This window comes from Leguminivora glycinivorella, chromosome 17 (assembly GCF_023078275.1).
Source record: "Leguminivora glycinivorella isolate SPB_JAAS2020 chromosome 17, LegGlyc_1.1, whole genome shotgun sequence".
In the NCBI taxonomy this organism is placed as follows: domain Eukaryota; kingdom Metazoa; phylum Arthropoda; class Insecta; order Lepidoptera; family Tortricidae; genus Leguminivora; species Leguminivora glycinivorella.
This window is the reverse complement of record NC_062987.1, coordinates 9615893-9636896: the sequence shown is the minus strand read 5'-3', so window position 1 is coordinate 9636896 and position 21004 is coordinate 9615893. Positions and strand designations below refer to the sequence as shown.

At 37.0% G+C, this 21004-nt stretch overlaps 1 protein-coding gene across 1 annotated transcript in view; it reads left to right on the top strand.

Annotated features, from left to right (window-relative positions):
• Positions 1–21004, top strand: part of LOC125235339 — a 129419-nt gene that overhangs the window by 70156 nt on the left and 38259 nt on the right. The window contains exon 6 of the mRNA XM_048141879.1: positions 5689–5950. Within this exon, the coding sequence (XP_047997836.1) occupies positions 5689–5950 (262 nt within the window). The remainder of the gene's footprint in view (positions 1–5688; positions 5951–21004) is intronic.

The following is a 21004-nucleotide window of genomic DNA, read 5'->3' as shown; positions in this document are numbered from 1 at the left end:
TGGCGTAAAAGTGTGAAAAAACGGGATGACGGCGATTTTTAGTATGTGATTTAGGCAGATTTTTTCGGAGTTAGTAATTAGTTTGTGTTTAAACATTTTATCATGGGGGTTTCACAAATAGTATGTGTACCTTTCTAATAGTAGTAAAACTTTACAAATAAAACTTACTTAGAACTTAGAACTATGTCATAGTGACGCTATAAATCAGATTGTAAGAAATCTCTTACTGCTTGTCATTCTAATTGGTTGACTTTACTTAAGCAAACGTGAATGTGTGTTGGCCACATGAAATTTTCATTGAAGTGTTACATTACAGTTCTGTTTTCAAAATGTGTTGGTTGGTTACCGTTTGCAAAAGTACGACCAATCCAATTACACTGTAAACTTGTTGCAAGGAAACTATTTTATTATCTTATTTGTTTTAAACTTACATACTGAAATCGCGCTCGTAAAATATAGATTCTCCTAGAACAGTTCTTATAAGTTTGTACGAAAAAAACGATATGATTCATTTGAACTACTGAACACTGTTTATTTTATAGTTAATTATAGTTAAAAATTCGATTAATAAAGAATTAGTTCTCATCGTTTTCACTACACAGCACCAAGTTTAGATAATAAAAGGAAATACGCATCTTGCCAAAAACAAAATATGTCTACGGATATATTTCATCCACACATATTGCATTTACAATAAATGAGGAGCGCTGTAAGCTTCCAGGTTTAACCATGACACGTGACAGGTGGTGAGGAAGCCGATAACGACATTTAGACCACAAACACACACATACACACACACACGGGTGTCTTGTCCCCACACGTCAAGAACATGAGGTATAAATCCCAGGATTCACCTTAATTATTTATTTGACAGCTTAAAGGCACGCACACATTCTCCAATTGTTATCTTACATTCCCCAAATATCCAGAAGGATACAATAAGATTATTTTGTCACGCTTATAGCTGATTTAAAAATGACGTGTACCGCAATACCACACGGAATGTCTCGTCTTATCAATTTATGAATCGCACAGACATTATTACGTTTGTTGTCGGGTACGCCTCCATGTAATTCCTTAATAATATTTATGAAGCAAATAACTTTTGATGGGAAAGCGACATCTGTAGGCATACATATACATTCCGGTAAGGGCATGTATTTGTATGATGAATATTTGTTCCTGAGTCATGGAGGTTTTCTTTGTACTATCAGACGCAAAAGATAGAATAGAATAGAATAATGTTTATTCAGGCAACACACATTATTGCATTACATAATAACAAATAAAGTACAAAGAAACAATAATAAAATCAAGAAGAAGAAAACAATACAAACAGATGAAAAGAATATGTGAAGCTGAAATGGTCTCCACTCAGCAATGCAGTTGGCACGACTAGGCATTCCCAACGGCGCTGGTATTCTGTGGAGCCAGCGAGGAGTGCGGGACGGCATATTGCGCGACTTAAGTAATACAATTAGGTGATACATACATACGTATATTATAAATAGGGATTATATTCGTTTATAAATATTAAGGATGTGATTGTTCCAGCGTTCTATATATATATATATATATATATATATATATATATATATATATATATATATATATATATATATATATATATATATATATATATATATATATATATATATATATATATATATATATAGGTAATATAATTATGCTATTTACCAGTAAGTACACAGCTACTTGCGGCTTAATAGTAATATAATTATTATTCGAGCTATTTAGACTGATGCCATTGGGCAGCAACACCTTGTTGTGCCATTAATTGTATTTTTAGTTTTGCCTTAAAACCACTAACTGTAGTGCTCTCCCAAATTGGTGGTGGAAGATTGTTCCAGCATTTCGTGGCAGCGTAACGAAAGCTGCCACGAAATGCTGCGGTATTATGCCTTGGGCAGATCAGTCGAGGATTACGCCTGACACGTCGCTGGTAGAAAGAAATTTTATTATACAAATATGAGGGTTTCTTAGTGTTGACGATACCGAACAATAGTGTAGCAAATTGCAAGGTACGACGACCATTCATATTTAATAAATTGTTTTTATTGAGATGCGGGGTAATGTGGGATCGCGGGGGTATTGGAAAACAAAAACGTGTGCAGGCATTTTGTAGCCTTTGTATGACTTTTTTAGTTTGAGAGAGTAAGCAGTTACCATATACAGTGTCGGCATAATTAAGTTTCGACAAGATGAGTGTGTCACACAGTTTTATACGCATATCAACACTGAGATAGTTACGAACTTTGTATAGGACAGTTAGTCTATAAAAGCAGTTCCTTACGGTTTCCAAAATGTGGTTCTCAAAATGTAGAAAGCTATCCATGAGCAGGCCTAGGTTGCGAGCTTCTGAAACCCTCTCCACATGTTTTCCTGAAATGCTTACTTTGAGGATTAGAAGCTATAATTTATTTATTTATTTAAACTTTATTGCACAGTAAAAAAAATGTACAAAAGGCGAACTTAATACCAAAAGGCATTCTCTACCAGCTAACCTTTGGGCCAAACAGAGATCAATAAGAGCTAATAGGTGCAAGAAATATAACAAGACGAGAAATTGAATATCTACTTAATAAACCTAAATGGTTACATACATATCACATCATACAAACGTTTACAAAAATAAAACTACATAATACGAGTATACCTACTTACAAATTTACATAAATATACTTACATATACTATACATATATACATATTATATACCTGCCCTATAACTATTACGACGCTTGATTAAGAGACTTTTCTAAAAGATGTCTGCGCAACTTGTTCTTGAACAGAGACTTGGTCTGAGTTTGCCTTATCTCAAGAGGGAGATTATTCCAAAGACGAATTGAATGTAATGTGAAAGAGTTGTACATGGATCCGGTGCGATAGAGAGGGACTGACAATATGAGTTTCCGAGAAGATCGAAGCTCCCGGCCCGGCTGTGCAGTAACAAAGTGAAATTTAGACCGCAGGTACTCCGGTGTTGCTGGGTCATTTAATATACTGTACAGCATACATAGCACTCTGAGGCATCTGCGATCACGTACACGAAGCCAGTTAAGTTTCCGCCGATAAATGGAGACATGGTCATACTTGCGGAGGCCGAAGATAAATCTTATGCAGTTATTTAAAAGTCTATCTAACCTGTCTAATAATCCTTGTGAAAGATTGGTAAGGCATACATCGCTATAATCTATGACTGGTAGCACAAGAGCCTGTACGAGTAGAGTTTTAGTACTAGTCGGCAAGAAGTGCTTAAATCTGTACAATGACCTTAGGGTATTTGTAATTCTACGACATATGTCAGAAACTTGTGGCTCCCAGGACAGGCCCCGATCGATGATCAACCCCAGGTTTCTCACTTGCGACGACAGCGGTATTACGGTACCCTCAAACAGAATGTGTCTTACATATGTAAGGTCGGAGAGTAAAATTGACCGCGGAGTCCCGAGAACGATAGCTTGACACTTAGACGGGTTGACATCGATTCCAAAATCTTTCGACCAGGAAGAAATGCTACAAAGGTCGTTATTTAGCCGCGTTATAGCCTCATCTATATTATCGATCCCCACTTGAGTGTACAATTGCAAGTCGTCGGCGTACAAGTTATATGAACAATTAATAAAGGGGGTGATTAAATTAACAAAGACAGAAAACAGCAGAGGTGAGAGTATACCACCCTGAGGAACACCGGAGTAAAGTTCGCACCAGTCAGAAAGAAAGAAAATAATACGGCTAACTTGCTTTTTTGAACCCAGTACTAGGAACTTAGATTTCGTCGGGTTTAGTACCAAGCTATTCTTTTCTGACCAGGCCCCGTAGCCGAATGGCATTTCTCCAACGCCAAACGAAAACGAAACGTAGTCCGGCTCTGTCGCGCCAATACGCAAGAGCGATAGGGATAGATATCTACTAGCGTTTCGTTTCGTGAGCGTTTCGTGAACGTTTGTGCCATTCGGCTACGCACCCAGCTGTTAATGCGGTGTAGGTCTTCATTTAAACTATCAACAGCTTGTTGCATGTCTTCTGGTTTGAACGATATATATATGAAGAGCTGTATGTCATCGGCATATATATGGAATTGACAGTGTCTTATGTTATATATGATATTTGCACTGTATAGACTATACAACACTGGGCCCAGGATTGAGCCTTGTGGCACCCCTCTGGATACTGGAAGAGACTCCGACGTGATGGTTAAGCCGTCCGCGCTGTGTACTTGGACAAATTGTGTTCGGTTACTCATGTAGCTTGCAAACCACTTAATCGAGCTATCGCTAAAACCATAATATGCTAATTTAGATCATGGAGAAATTATGAATTAATTCATTCATAAATTCGCCATCCACTTTTGCAGCTGATAGTTACATATATAAGTATTTGTATTATATCGGGTATATTTGACATAGAATTTGGCATACGTACATCATGTTCGAGCACTAAAGATAGGCGCCCCTGGTTAAGTATTGGTAGTTATCAGATTTTTGCCCGTGCCTTATTAGTGGGGTTGCCATACGTCCCGGTACACCGGGACATGTCCCCGTTTTAAGCTCGGTGTCCCGGAGACTCTGTGAAGATGAGAATTGTGCCTGTCAAGACTTTTACCACGTCAAGAAAATAAAAAATATTACCTAATACTAAACATTTTTAGCGAAGCGAAAATCATCATCAGATCTTGTAATACTAATACGCTCTCTATTTTCTTTTGTTCATCTATGTACTTGCATTTTATACCACTCCTAATGCTCGTATTGTACTACTGCAAAAGACTTGCATCACTTCCCCATGCACTCTTAGGCTTAATAAAAAAATATTTTTCCAGTCGACATCTCTATATTCATGGCACCCCTGTGTTATTGAGCCACAAATCGTTAAGATGCCGTCAGTGCCCTCACCTGTGAAATTGCTATTTAAGGCGGGCTACACCATCCGCATCTGACAAATTGGTTACCATATCGTAGGATGACAAGACAAGTAGGGATTGCAAGCCGGATTTATTATCAATTGCGCCAGATACGCCCAGATTTTAGCCGTAATCCGACCGGATCTTACTGGACCGAATCCGGTTTTCTAAAAGGATATCAAAAATATATTTGTTTCTAGTTTTCTGCGCCATATGAAATACTTTTGAACTGTTTAACAATAAAATAGAATTAGGGCCGGTTGCACCAAACCGTCTGTCACCGTTAAAGCATTCGTTAAAGTTTATTATATGGGAAGTTCCATAGACCTCTGCTGCGTGACGATGATGTGTCTGTCAAATGTGGTTGATGCAACTGGCCCTTAGACGTAAATAGTGTAACATTGTAACAACGCCAATATCATTGTAAAAAAAATTAATCTATGTCATTGATAAGTAAATATCTTACAATTTTTTCATTTTTCAACTTTTTGATCGTTGTTCTGTTCAACTTATAACTTCCATTCGTCGCCTTCGCGTTATCTCAAAAGTGCTGTGTTGAGCCGTATTTTGATACACTTCCATCTGGTAGGTCCTAAAAAGTCTCGGATCTACCCGAATCTTCGAAACCCTAATGATAATAACAAGATGTTTTTATTCATTGCCTACTTGGTAAAGCTAACTACGACTATCAACGGCACTATTGGTTAGTCGTTCTATAAGTACATACGAGTACGAGTATTTGCTTTAAGTATTTTTTACTCCACAGACCGCCACCGGAGATCTGGCTCACTAGACGAGGCAGCCGAAGACAGCAGCGACAACGGCGGCAGTACGCCGAAGAAGAAAACCGTCATCGAGGAGCAATGGGAGCGCTCAGGGGCCTTCGAACTCACCTCAGTGGAGCAGGAGACCTACGAGAAATACTTCTACGGTTCTGAGCATTGGAACTACTTCACCAATGACGAGGACCTTGGGCCCGTCATACTGTCCATTAAGCAGGAGACGCTTAACTCCAGGGACCAGTTCAGGTTAGTACATATTAACATCCAGCAACAAATAAATATGTGTAATCATTATCATCCTGTCCTGGCCAACTGGGTTTTTTACTAGCAGGTGAGAGCGTCCGTCGTGAGCTCTCAGTTGGGTGACGTGGCCTATTTTCGCAAATGTTTGACCACACACACTGCAGGTCAACACTTAGCATTTTGACGTTCATTATTCATCCGGTTTCTAGGAGTAATTAACTAAGTAGACTAGGTATGTACCACAAATTGTCATTGGACATAAATATGAAACGAGAGCATGACCTCTGTACTTCACCATACATTAGTGCAAGCCGGATGGACTGCGATCGAGTTTATGCACTCTCTAACGTAAATGTAGGCCTAGCCGTAGTGACAATCGTTGAGAATTACTTATATGGAAGAGGGCTAGAGAGCTAGCTACTATACGCGACGGAGCGTAGGTAAGTGCTTATCACTTAGGCTAGATCGGCAGGTGTAATTGGGAGTGGTAGTAGGCTCGCAGCGCAGCCAAATTGAGACCTATAAGAATCTTCTACCTAAGTACTGATTTTTCGAATTAGAAGATGATGCTAAAATGTATGTTTTCATTATTTTACTTTGATGGCGTCTATTTTTCTGAATGTACATATTTTATTTATGCAAGATTATTCAAAATTACGTGAAAATAGTGTACCAACATGACAATCCCGTGCGCTACGGCTACGACAAAAAGCTAAGCTAAAAAACTAAGCTTAAGCTAAAGCTAAGCTTAAGTAAAACTCTTCCAATTAGTTCTATAGTGAATCGAAGGTTGCTTTTTTTTCTCTACGAAGCGTAAACATATTGGCTACGCCCTAAAAGATATAACCTACGTCACTCCGTTGAGTACCTAACTACCTACCCGCTAGCAGTTGCCTCGAGGTAACAAGTGGCCGAAGGGCGCCACGCGCCCGCCTGTGTAGTCGCGTGGCACGTAACTACTATTCTTCTGAGTTTTACATAGTATACTTTTTTATTAGTATTAGTTAAATAAAGTAGGTATTTGTCGTTTTGCGGGCAAGTGAGGGATCTGTTACGTTAGTAACTAATTAATAATCTTCAAACTTCAAACTTTTTATTTTGCAAGAATACACGTAAATACATAATAGGTCTTAAAACTAGGGAAGTGTCAGTGTATTCGACCAACAGGCATGCAAAAGATACTTAAACAGATTAAAAATTGAAGTTATAAAATGTCAACATGTAACTAACCTGCCTTCTAATTTGTTTCGAATCTAATCTGTGACGAAACTCCAAATAGCTTTTAAAGCAAGCAATTACTGTAAGGGTATAATCCAACGGGCTTGCGTAGAATTTCGGTCTGACCGAAATATGTGCAATCGATGAGATATTCCAGCGTTTTGTTGCTGGTCCGTCATACCATGCCTATTTCTGAAAACCGCTTATTTTCCCCATTATATAACATTCATTAAACTGCTTTAATTTTGCTTAATGAAGCAAACTTTGTTCGGGTAGCAGACATTCCTCACATTCCATGTTGTTCATCTACATTGAAAATTTAATCAGCACCCGAAATTTATTCTAGCGTTTCGTAACTATCTGCATAGAGAACAACCCAAATTATTAAAGCTCTAAATATTCGTAGTTAGTTTTCATTTTCAGTTGTATTGAATAAGTAAAAGACAAAAATGTTAATACTTACATACTATTTTAATGGTTAGTATTATATTGGTCTTGAGCTATCTTAATATGTATGCATCTTCTAATCGACTTACTTAGGTACCTTCTTACTTCGCTGGCTCAGCGACCCGAAGTGAATCTTGGCCTCCGACACTAGACTTCGCCATACGCTCCTTTCCTGTTCGATCTGGGGCCCATTTCTTAAAACTGAAAGTTGCGCGGAAGCGGAAGTCTCTTTCCAACCTGTCATTGTTAGACATTCGCTACCACTTTTAAATTGTAGCTTCGAGAAATGGGCCCCTGATGCCATTCAGTCACCTTGTACGGCGCACAGATCTTTCTGGACCTCGTCGATCCATCTAATCGACTTTTAACTAAATGAAATTAAATCATCTAACATAAATAAAACCTTTTTTTACAATTACTATAATTAATTTTTACTTATAATGTAATATTTAAATAGGTATTTTATCGTGGTCGTGATCACTGGGCTCCGCAGTCGGTATCAGATGTAATTTGTAAGTCAGCGATGTTGAAATTCACGCCCCTGGGACCAATTTTGACGAAGTCTGCAAATTCAATATCCAAATTTATAAAGTATGCTTGGACGATAATTGAAAATACATTAATTGAACGAAACGTCTAGTAGACGCCTTTGTGTCTCAGAGACAAGGATAATGATGTATTATACGTGTTATTGTCATTGATTAGCTTCTACCTGGCATAAACAATATCGTAATTATTAGGTAGGTATTATGTAGTTTAACAATCAAATAAAATGTAGGTTAGCGTGATTATTTCTCGTGAAATAAAAGTTTCCATGGATTATCATCATCATCCTCCTTACTTTATCCCGGCATTCACCACGGCTCATGGGAGCCTGGGGTCCGCTTTCCATGGATTAAGTATATTTATCATTTTACACAATGAAGTCGTCAAATAACGCGCATGGCTACCCGCGGCCATGAAAAATATAAAATCAAATATCCTAGCAAATTAGAGTATCTGTCTAATTGTTCGACATAATTCTGCATCTGTATACATAGAGAGTGCTGTATACTTTTGACGCATAATCAGACCCGCTGTTTTTGATTCTTTCCATCTATGAATTAATTTAAACTGCTAACCCTAATTCAATTAACACCAAATTCATTCCCGCCGGCAATCAAAGTTCACCTAACAAACAAAAACCCAGCTTGCAATACGCTGATAATTGCAAGGCGCGATAAAGGGGGGCGTTTGTAAAATGTTTGCAGGCACATAATGAACCGGCGACCCCAGCTGGTTTACCTTGGCGGCCCGGTCGTAAACCGAATTCAATTAGCATAACACACAGCATTTAGGCCCCAGTAGGATAGCGTTGCCTTTACTACATATATTATACTAACGGCTAAGCTACAGTCTTTGGCCCATCGGCGGAAAGTCGCCAGTCTGTCGGTGTTTTACAGGTTGCACTTCGGGTAGTGTACTCGAGAGCTAACACGAGCTTATTCCACCGTCCCCATTCTACCATCGGACTCTTAGACGCACGGCTGGATTTCCATCCTTACTTGGTATATATTCTGCGAATTCGCACGAAGCGCTTTGCTTCTGGAATTCCTTGCCGGCGGCTATATTTCCGAGCCAGTTCCGAGCTCATATAACCCGGTAAGTAACCTTCATATCTTAGAGTGAACAGGCATCTTCTGGGCGAGCTCACTCCATCGTAATAGGCCACGTCTTTGCCTTCGGCTAGTCTATGGCGAAGAGTAAGCCCATTTAGGTACCTATAATAAAAAAAACTATATTTTTACATGCGTGACATACATATTTAAGAGAGCCTAGATCTCATTTTTGATGCAGCGACAGTGCGCGAGTAGCGTTCATGGCAGGCGCGATGCAGCTATTTCAATCAAAAAAGTTCCAGAAAATACTGCCAATTTGTTAACCTAATCATCAAAAGTTGTCAGACACATATTCGCTGTCTTAGCGTCTTCAGAAGAATGAAAAGAAGTACATGTCGTAACGTAACGTAAGCGACATTCTTGTGGAATGCTCCACTGCAGTAAGGAGAGCCAAGCTCGAAAAATGTCTAGCGTGTGTCAACCCTTAATGAATAATATTATTCTTGTATTGCTCGCGATTCTCTCCTAAGCATTTTAAAGTTTCCTTCCAAGCTGTTGTTGCGGTTTGAATAAATTGAATAATATAAAACTCTCAGATACACGTGTAGTGGTTTTGTAGGAAATTGGTGAACTTTGTAGGCATGGTAACATTATTGAATAGACGCCATAAGATATATAGCAGCTATCGAAGTGCTTAAAATATCTGAACACACAAATAACGCCTTGAAAATAAAGGTGTATTTAGACATTTTTGTGAGCGCTTTTGCCGCTCCGATACATTTGATGGCGACTGTATTAATAGTACATTGTGCAACAAAGGGAGGTAGTTGCATATTACTAACGAGAGTAAGTTAAAAGATTTAAAGCCTCGAGTTTGTAATATTCATACTCATACTAAAACATGTAAATAGATGTAAAAAAGTTAAGTACGGTACAAGAAATTTCATTATTCCCTTGGGAGAATGATTTTTCTATAACTCACGCTCCGCCTGCGTGCAATAGCACATTTAAAGTGCGGGTGTGATGAAATAGTACATTACATCAGAGGCCGGAAAAATGAGGATTTGCGGCCAAGTGGGTATATACATACGAGACCGGATAGGCATACGAGGCCGGGAATCCGTTTTCACGCCGAGGCATGTATACTTAGTGCTTTTCTCAAACATACAATGAAATAAAAAAAATGCTCTAAAGGACAATATTTTATAAAAAAAAAGTTACTTTGCAGGCCAGCTTTGCTAGGCCTATTATTTTTCAATATGAAATCCCTTTACAGTCCTCTCGAGTTGTTGCGCCCAAAAAGCGATACTTCCCAGCCCATTTTAAGGAACGTAAAGACAATATTTCATTGCATGTTTGAGAAATAGTTATTTGTTATACAAGGGGGCAAAGTTGTATTTTAACGCCGAGTGTGGAATTGAAAAACGAGCAAGTGAAAGGATTCTATAGTTGAACCACGAGCGAAGCGAGTGGTTCGAGAATAGAATCCTGAACTTTCGAGTTTTTTAACACACGAGAAGTAAAATACATTTGCACCCGAGTGTAACACAAAACTTTTCCCCTCACTAGCTCGGAAACACGTGTTTTGTCCTTTAATACCAGCGGGTAAAAACGCATTTTATCCACTAGTGGGTAAAGTAATTTGACCTTGAATAAAGTCAAATTAATTGCTTTAAAATTGATAAAAGTAGGTGAATCTAGTAATAAAGATGATTTACCACCTGTGGAACTACTGGAAGCAGTGATAAACGCATTTTTTGCGTTTTAGTTTCCTCGCTATAGTGAGGGGAAAAGTTTTGTGTTACACTCGGGTGCAAATATATTTTACTTCTCGTGTGTTAAAAAACTCGCAAGTTCAGGATTCTGTTCTCGAACCACTCGCTTCGCTCGTGGTTCAACTATAGAATCCTTTCACTTGCTCGTTTTTCAATTCCACACTCGGCGTTAAAATACAACTTTGCCCCCTTGTATAACAAATAACTATTTCCCCTCACTATAGCCAGGAAACAACGCAAAAAATGCTGCTTCCAGTAGTTCCACAGGTGGTAAATCATCATTATTACTTGATTCACCTACTTTTATCAATTTTAAAGCATTTAATTTGACTTTATTCAAGGTCAAATTACTTTACCCACTAGTGGATAAAATGCGTTTTTACCCGCTGCTATTAAAGGACAAAACACGTGTTTCCGAGCTGGTGAGGGGAAAAATATATTAGTGTTCATGTTAAATAAATAGGTCTATCTATAAAAATGTGATTACAGATAGTTAAGTTCTCCTGCTGGATATGTTATACTGCTTCGTTACACAAGAAGTTACTGTAGGTACGAGTAGATGTTGCTTTTAGGATATAAAATTCTGTGACTTTTTAAAGATACCTAAGTAATAATAAAATTAAATGAAAGGGGAATTCGTGGAGTTCAATATGAGTGACAAAGCGCGAACAAAATCTTTAACTTTTCATATAGGTACATACATAGTGCGTACGACAATCCTGTTTTAGTTTATTAAACATACTACCTATTCGATAGTTAAAATGTTTGGTTTATTATCACGGAATGTCATTTAGCTAATTTGAATTCCATTGTGCAATAGGATAGTATTTCATATATTTACTGTATTCATTATACAGTTCGTAGCTATTAACTTTTCAGTCATTAAACAAAAGGAAGTGACTGAATTTCATTGTAATAAAAAACTTTCAAATACATACAGTACCGGTCAAAAGTTTGAGTTCACCCTTTGATTTCGGTACAAATGAGTACTTTTGTACGATAAGTATCTTCGGTTTGGCAGTCGAAATATGTTTTCAACTTATATTTATTGTTTTGTGGAGATTTGTTTTACTAGTTAGACACAATTCACGTACCTTTCTTTCACTAAAATCTAATAAACATGACGGCAAAATGCTAGTTATATTTATGGCCTTGCCTTTTCCACTAATTGAGACACATCTTTACACGAAACACAGTTTTAGCCAGATAATATAGGCCAAATAATTATTTAGCCTATAAGATTTGAGGGAAACAGATGTTAAAAAAATATAAATTGTTTACGAAACAAATTTTGACGTCTGAACTACAAAAAACTATCTCTCTAAAGCAGTCAATTGTACTGAAAACAAGGAGTGAACTTAAATTTTTGACCGGTACTGTATTGTTTAGGGTTCCGTACCTCAAAAAGGAAAACGGAACCCTTATAGGATCACTCGTGCGTCTGTCTGTTCGTCTGTCACAGCCCTTTTTTTCCAAAACTATTGAACCTATTTACTTTAAATTTGGCACACATAATATGTTAACTTGTGACTCAAAGACGGATGTGTAATTTAAAGAAGGAAAATTTAATTGTAGGGGCCACTTTTGGGGGGCAAAAGTGAAAATTAAAAATCAAAGTTTCTTTAACTATATTGTGTTACATATCAAATGAAAGAGCTTTCTATAAGTATTTCAAAAATATTTTTTTCGAATAATTTTTAGTCAAGTAATTTAACAAAATAAGCAAAAAAATGAGCTCCCCCCCACCATCTCCAACTAAGAGTAAAATTTAACAAAAATACACGAGATAGCCTTCAATCTATAGATTACAGGAAAGCCTATTCGAAATTTACAGTCAAGCGTACGTAAGTCGGACTTAAAAGAAAAAAACTCAAATTACGAATTTCACTTACTGCCGCGTGTGTGTGTGGATTGAGTGAGCACCTTCCGAAAATAAAAAAAAATATGCTGATCATTTAGTAAAGGTTCTAAAACAATTGTAAAACGAATCTCTGAATTTGTAAAAAGATAAATCAAAAGATACAGCCATTAACATGTGCTCACTCAGTTCTCACAAACTACCAACGAAAACAGTGAATATATTCATTTAACATATAATATTTATATACTAACATTTAGTAAAAAATAGGCCAACCTACCTCTATAAATATTAGATCACCTAGTGACGTATTAAATTTTTTACAAATAGTTTCTTATGCTCACTCAATCCACACACTTTTGAAAAGCCGAATTTTGATGAAAAACATAAGATTTAGACCGCTATTATATGTGTATAGTTTAGTAAAAGTGAAATGGGAATTTGTAAAATACAAAACGAACCACTAACGTGTCAGGTTTTTTTATAATAAATTTTTGTAAGTGCTCACTCAGTCCACACGTTTTGAGAAAGTTAAAAATGTAAATATCTTACGATTTGTAGCACCTAAGACACTCGAAAGTACTTCAACATTTAGTAAAAATTTTTACTAAATATCCACCATCTAATATTTTATATTCGTTGTCTGGTTTTAAAGATATTCAGACATAACTTTTCTCATACAAATGTATCAAGTAGGGTGACTACACTATGTCGGCTCCTGATTTTCCCCACCTTCCCATTGTCATATTGAGATTGGGGAGTTTCGTTCGTTCAATTTTGATAATATTAAACTAATACCATATTAATTATCCATCTGCAAACTGTTTTTAGGTTATTATCTTGGCCTAGTGATGATGTGTATTGTGTAATTTTTATCGACGTCAGGATAATAACCATATCGACATGCATGCATTAAAAAGGACATGAATGATAATTGGTAAGAAACAAAGAATATAATACTTCACTAGTAAGAAACCAGAACCTGGTAATCTAATCGCGCTAACAGATGAGCGTACCGGATTTGTAAGTGGGAGCGAGAAATAGTTATTCTTTTCTCGCTCCCACTTACAAATCCGGTAAACTATTATCAAAATTGAACGAAACTCCCCAATCTCAATATGACAATGGGAAGGTGGGGAAAATCAGGAGCCGACATAGTGTGGTCACCCTACTTGATACATTTGTATGAGAAAAGTTATGTCTGAATATCTTTAAAACCAGACAACGAATATAAAATATTAGATGGTGGATATTTAGTAAAATTTTTACTAAATGTTGAAGTACTTTCGAGTGTCTTAGGTGCTACAAATCGTAAGATATTTACATTTTTAACTTTCTCAAAACGTGTGGACTGAGTGAGCACTTACAAAAATTTATTATAAAAAACCTGACACGTTAGTGGTTCGTTTTGTATTTTACAAATTCCCATTTCACTTTTACTAAACTATACACATATAATAGCGGTCTAAATCTTATGTTTTTCATCAAAATTCGGCTTTTCAAAAGTGTGTGGATTGAGTGAGCATAAGAAACTATTTGTAAAAAATTTAATACGTCACTAGGTGATCTAATATTTATAGAGGTAGGTTGGCCTATTTTTTACTAAATGTTAGTATATAAATATTATATGTTAAATGAATATATTCACTGTTTTCGTTGGTAGTTTGTGAGAACTGAGTGAGCACATGTTAATGGCTGTATCTTTTGATTTATCTTTTTACAAATTCAGAGATTCGTTTTACAATTGTTTTAGAACTTTTACTAAATGATCAGCATATTTTTTTTTATTTTCGGAAGATGCTCACTCAATCCACACACACACTACTGCCGCTGCAAGGAGTTACCAAATCTCTTGAAATTGAGTGGGCGCATTTGAATATTACATATAAATAAATTTTTTGTTTCGTTTTTTTTTATACATAAATTGTCAAAAATATTAATTATTCGCAAAAATGACTTGTGGTTAGGGTTGCCACCCGTACTTTAATATAAAGTATTGTACTGTATTTTAGATGTTTGTACTTTATATTTTACGAAACACATAAAGTACGCCAAAATACTTTATTTAAGATCTTTATTCATTAATGACATTTGTATAATCGAAGCACGCGAATTTTTGAAATGTGTAGTATATATAATCTGTATTAGTAAATAGTGAACAGCAAAGTATGTTTATGAATGTCTCTGAACGCAACCTTAATCGAAATTGACAAGTCGACGTTTGACACTATTGGCAGCTGTCATGTCAATGTCACTGTCAATAAAGTTTTCTTTGGCGGTTGAAGTCGGGTCGACGGGCGACGGCTAAATGCAAATGTATAATAAAAGTTTGATTGCCATTGCTAATTTTGTCTAAATTGGGTGAAGTAGTTCAAGTAGTAGATGTAACTTAAAATAGTTAAAATGGACAGTGATTCGAGTGATACAGACTCAGTTGCAAGACATGCAAAAAAACCTAAAGTCCAAAAACGCATGCAGAAATATAAAACTATTTGGGAAGCCAATTTTCCATGGCTAAAAGAAGATCCAAATAATAAGTTCAATGGAAAATGCACCACATGTGGCGTTGTGTTTTCAGTTGCATCAGGTGGCTTAGGTCTGGTAAGTATTGTTTTATATCACTGCTTTTAACTTGAACTACAAACAACTAACACAGCCGGTTGCCTGTTTTTATATTAATTAGATGACATACAAATCTTAAAACCTCAAAGTCAATCAATACAAAAAAAACAACTCTTTACATTTTGTTGTCTTCACTTAATAGTAAGTATATTGTTTTCCCAGTTCCACATTATATTTCAAACTACTCAAATTAGTCACATTAATTCAATTTCAATATTTTTGTGGTATTTATCTCATTATTGGCTTGATCAAACTCTTATTAAATAAAATAAAATTAAAACTTCCTTACCAGATATTAAGTACTTAAAAATAATACTATATCTTACTGTAAGTATATGTATTGTATAAATTGCATTGTTTGTTTGTTGTATGTTTATACTTTATATGTTAATTAACTGGTTTGTGTTGTGTGTGTGTCTCTAAAATATAATATAATACTTATAGTAAATTTAATATAATACTTATAGTATTGGTGATGGAATGGATAGGAGGTGGAGGTAACAAGGTGTGTTATTTTGATTTTCAGGTAAAACAACATCAGAATACAGGGAACCATAATCAAAAAGAAGAAATTAAAAAAACATCAGGGCTCTTAGATAAATATATTGCAACTGCATCTACTTCTGGAAACGCATGTCTTAACAAAAACACAGAGAATGTTACAGCTGCTGAGCTTGCCTTAACATATCATGCCATAAAACACAACCTGTCATACAACAGCATGGATTGCTTAGTGAAATTAAATAAAATTATCTATGTGGATTCTAGCACCGCAACCAGTATTCGGCTTGGCCGAACCAAAATGGAGGCTTTAGTAACAGAGGTGCTGGGGCCATATCCTCTTCAGAGTGTTGTAGATGATTTGAAACATGAAGATATTATACTTCAGCCTGCAAACAGATGCATCTAACAAAAAAAATATTAAGCTTTTTCCTCTTGTTGTGCAATATTTCTCAGCCAAAAATGGTCTTCAAACAAAGTTGCTTGATTTTTATGAAAATAGCAATGAAAGTGCAGATGGCATGTTTAATGCAATGAAGGAGTCATTGGAAAATCTTGATCTGAGTTTTGAAAATGTTTGTGGATTTAGTGCTGATAATACAAATGCCAACTTTGGGGCTCGACATTCATTATTTACAAACATTAGAGATGAGGTCCCAAATGTATTAAAAGGCAACTGCCATGCACATATTATTCATAATTGTGTGAAGCGTGCTATGGACTTCCTTTCCTATGATGTTGAAAACATCATTTTAAAGATTTACAGCCACTTTGCTCATTCAGCAGTGAGGAGAGAGGAGTTAAAAAAATTTGTTGAAGCTGTTGATGGCAATTTTCATGAATTAAAACGTCATGTAGGAACACGCTGGCTTTCTCTCTTACCTTGCGTGGACACAGTTTTAATAAACTGGACAGCAATAAGGAATTATTTTGCAAGTTTAGGTGAAGATTGCCCAATGATAATGCAAAATTTGTTGCTATTAAATAGTAATGAAGATTTAATAGAAGTGTATTTAAATTTTTGCAGCCATATATTAAATGTATTTGGTAAAACAGTTAAGAGCCTGGAGGGTGATTCAATTACAGTGTTAGATGTGTTCAATATAATGACAAATATAAAAAAAGATTTACAGAAAAGAAAACAGGATAAATTTTATGGGTTTATTACAATGCAGAAAATAGAGTTACTTGAGCAATCTTCACCTGGGCAAAAAAATAAAATTTGCAAAAACTTCGATTTGTTCATAGACAAAGCTTTAAGCTATCTAGAAACATGGTTTAACTTTGATAATGACAATTGGTTAGCTATGATAAGTCACTTTGATTTAAATTCAGCATTATCCTTTCAAGACATATTCAAAATAGCTGAAATGATGAATATCCAATCTAAATTAGACATGGATTGCTTATACACAGAAGTGAACATGCTGAATGATGTAAGGGAGAAAATTTATAATAGTAGGTTCAAGGAATTATCCACAGCAAAAAAATGGGAATCCATTTTTTCCCAGGAAACTGCTTTCCCCAACTTGTTTAAGGTTCTATCACGTTTACTGTCCGTTCCCGCCACTTCGGCATTCACCGAAAGGGTGTTTTCAGTAATGAATGCGAAATGGCGGGACGACAGAAACAAAGCATCAATCAAATTGATACGAAACGAGTTACTTGTTTATTTAAACCTCTGCATGCCCTGCTTAGAAGCAAGAAATATATTTCAAGCTGATAGCAGACTGTTAGCAGCTGCTAAATCTAATAAAAAATATGTATTCAAACAAAAGTAATAAAAGTACTTTATTTTTATACTGTGTACTTTTTATTTTGGAACCCTCAGACAAAAAATACTTTATATGTGGCGTGAAAAGGTGGCAACCCTACTTGTGGTGTACTTACGGAACCCTTGCACCGCGAGTACCTACGTCTCGCACTTGGCCGGTTTTTATTATTATGTCTTTCCCATCACGGAACAATGGTGTTCCGGACCTTTGGGAGGCGTGCGCGGGGCCGAAGCCAACGCGTAGAGGCCCTTTCGACACTTTAATGAAATGTAAGGGGTACACCGAGCGGATGTTGCCCTTGCCCGTATCATGGGACACACGCAGAGGCAACACCTGCCAGGGTGTAAGGACTATTTGAGAGTTAATGGAATCTAAAATGAACTGGTCTATTTTGATGAAAGTGATGGACTAAATACTGGGCTATGGATAAAAAACCGGACGCCTGCCTAATAAAACGGTATCCAATTTTATTTCCGGCAGACGGTGACTCGTCCCCACAAGATGGGCCCCCACAAAAAGCGACATCCAAGATGGCTCAAGGGCAACACCGGTGTGAGAACTCAAGGGTGTCGAGAGGTGTACACCGCTTTCTGTCCAGTGGCTGTTAAGCCACTGTACCAACTCGCGTCTTATGCAAATTTTCACTTCCACCCCTGGGGCATGTAGCCCTAACGACCCCACTCTGGACGGCCAGCCAAGGCAAGCCAGAGGTAGAGAGTACTGTCCCACCCACCCGCCTTACGGGTAACAGAACTCCCCAGGAGCACTCGGGTACGTGGGGTCGCTGTTCCCCAACAGCTCGCCACAAGCTGCCCTGCGTTGACTGATTGCACTGGTAAAACCAATGGGCGATGGGGTCGTCACATCCCTACGCCATTTTACATCCCTACGCCATTTTAATTATTATTATTTGTATGTCTTACCATATCTCGGGACCATGGGGTCCCGGACTTTTGGGAGGCATGTGTGGGGCCGAAGCCAACAGCACAGAGGCCCTTTTAGACACTTTAATCTAAAGGCAAGGGATACACCTGGCGGATACCATCCCCGAGCGCACAATATGATACATCCGGAGATGGTCCCCGCCAGGTGTAAAGACTATTTCAGTGCAGCACTTTTGTGTTGCGATGGGAACTAAGGTCATAGGCTATTGTTGTGCAAGTTGGATGGACTGGATAATGGTCTATGGGGGGAGACTATCGGACACCTGCCATGACAACTAGTCTCAAGATTGTAAAAGACAGGCGGTGACTCGCCAACTCATTGAGTGGGCCCTGCAAAACGGCCGCACGCATGGTGCGACAACAGAGCAACACTTGAAGAGTGGCTGAAAGGTTGTCGAGAGGTGAGACTGCGGTAGCCAGATCCCGGTGATCCGTTCAGCAGGCCGCCGGCGTTATGACATTTTACACTTCCAACCTGGAGCATAGGTCCCGCTCTTGCGAATCCACTCTGGCCGGCCGGTTAAGGCAAGCGCAGAGGCGAGGGCTAGATGGAAGTGCCCTCTGGAATAGGGGTCCGCGGTGTCGCCACTCACCGTCAGCTCGCCACAAGCTGCCCCCGCGGGCTTATTATTATTATTATTATAAATGGGCTTACTCTTGGCCACAGACTAGCCATATTATTATTAATATCATGTTTCTAAGGTTTTGTGCCATCATGGTATTATATCATACTAACCACCTTTATTGTGCGACTCTGGCTACCCGTCTATCCGAACTTTGTTGAAAATGTCATTAAATTTAATGATAATATGCTTAGACGAAAAACGGACAAAGCCAAAAACCACTTGAAAATGCGGGTGATGTTCAAAGAACATGTTTTGTAAGCGCTTTGAATCAGAATGATTTAAAATGTAGCACCGGGTAAATCTCTCCAATCTGCATCGTAAGAGGTTTATATACTCACATCTACCCTTTGCATGACGAAGGAAAAGTTTTTAGCTTTGATCTCTTTATAAAGTAGACAGTTTTGGGATCGACTTTTCGCTCAGTGCAACACGATGGAAGGAGCTTTTATTCTGCAAGTCAGCACACAATCGTTTGACGCTATTACGTAAACATATAAATCATGTGTTGAGACAGAAGGTAACACTAACACTTTTAGTTTACTGAGTATATTTGTTTATTTTTTTTTGTCAGAGATGGTTTGAAACGTAAATCAACCTTAACTAGATACAGTCGCCATTAGACAATATTAGAGCAGCCAATATGACAAAAAAAAACTTTTTTGCTAAATTTCCTCACGCTGAGAGAAAATACAACCAGTTTTCATGTTCGTTCAACAAGTTTTTTGGTTAAAATAGCGCCTACGTGCTCTTTGGTTCAAACAACAAGCTACTTGTCATTTGAATCGGCAATATATTTGAATCAACAAGTCGATTTTATAAAAACAACCTGACACATATTGTTTTAAACATACGTTTGGCTGATTCAAACGGATAAACCGCAACAAGTCGAACTTGTTAAATTCACAATGCAAATTTCTCTCAGTGCACCTAGTTTGTATTTTTTCTTTCCTTTGGGTTTAGAAATGGTTACAATTAATCATATTCCGCATCTAGCACCGTGTATAAGTATTTGTATATGATATGGTACTTATATCGTTGTCTGAGGACCCACAACACAAGTCCTCTTGAAAATCTTGAGCTTATCTTGTCTTGGAACTCAAGTCAATTTGTGTAAGAATGTCCCGTAATATTTATTTGTTTGTCTTACTTGTGTGTTGAAAATAGATAAATCGATGCATACACATTGTTAAGCTGTAAATTGCGGGCTCAAACATTTTGAATAACTATCAGTGGCAGCTGGTGAAAATTTCTGCTGGGCAACACCGAGCAAAAATAAACCTACCTGAACATTAGGTCCTTTACTAGTAATCAATTTTAGGCAAGCCAGTGGGAATCGGCTTGTATAGACCAGCCGCTGTACCTATTAACTATAGTAGAATTTTATTATTTAAAAAATACTAGGACATGGAAACTGCTCTTTAATAAATATGATTGAATGACATAATAATTATAAGATAAGATAATAAGATAATATTTATTCCATAACAATTTTACAATTATGTCGGAAATGTAACATTATACTATTAATAAACTTTCTAATTACTAGAATATCTTACAACCTTATAATTAACATGCAATTTAACTATATTATACAGAATTAGGATATTAATTAATCTTATGTCAGTCAAATTTTGGTATAGAGTAGGAACATTTAAAAAATACATTAAACATTACAAATAAAATCATTGACGTC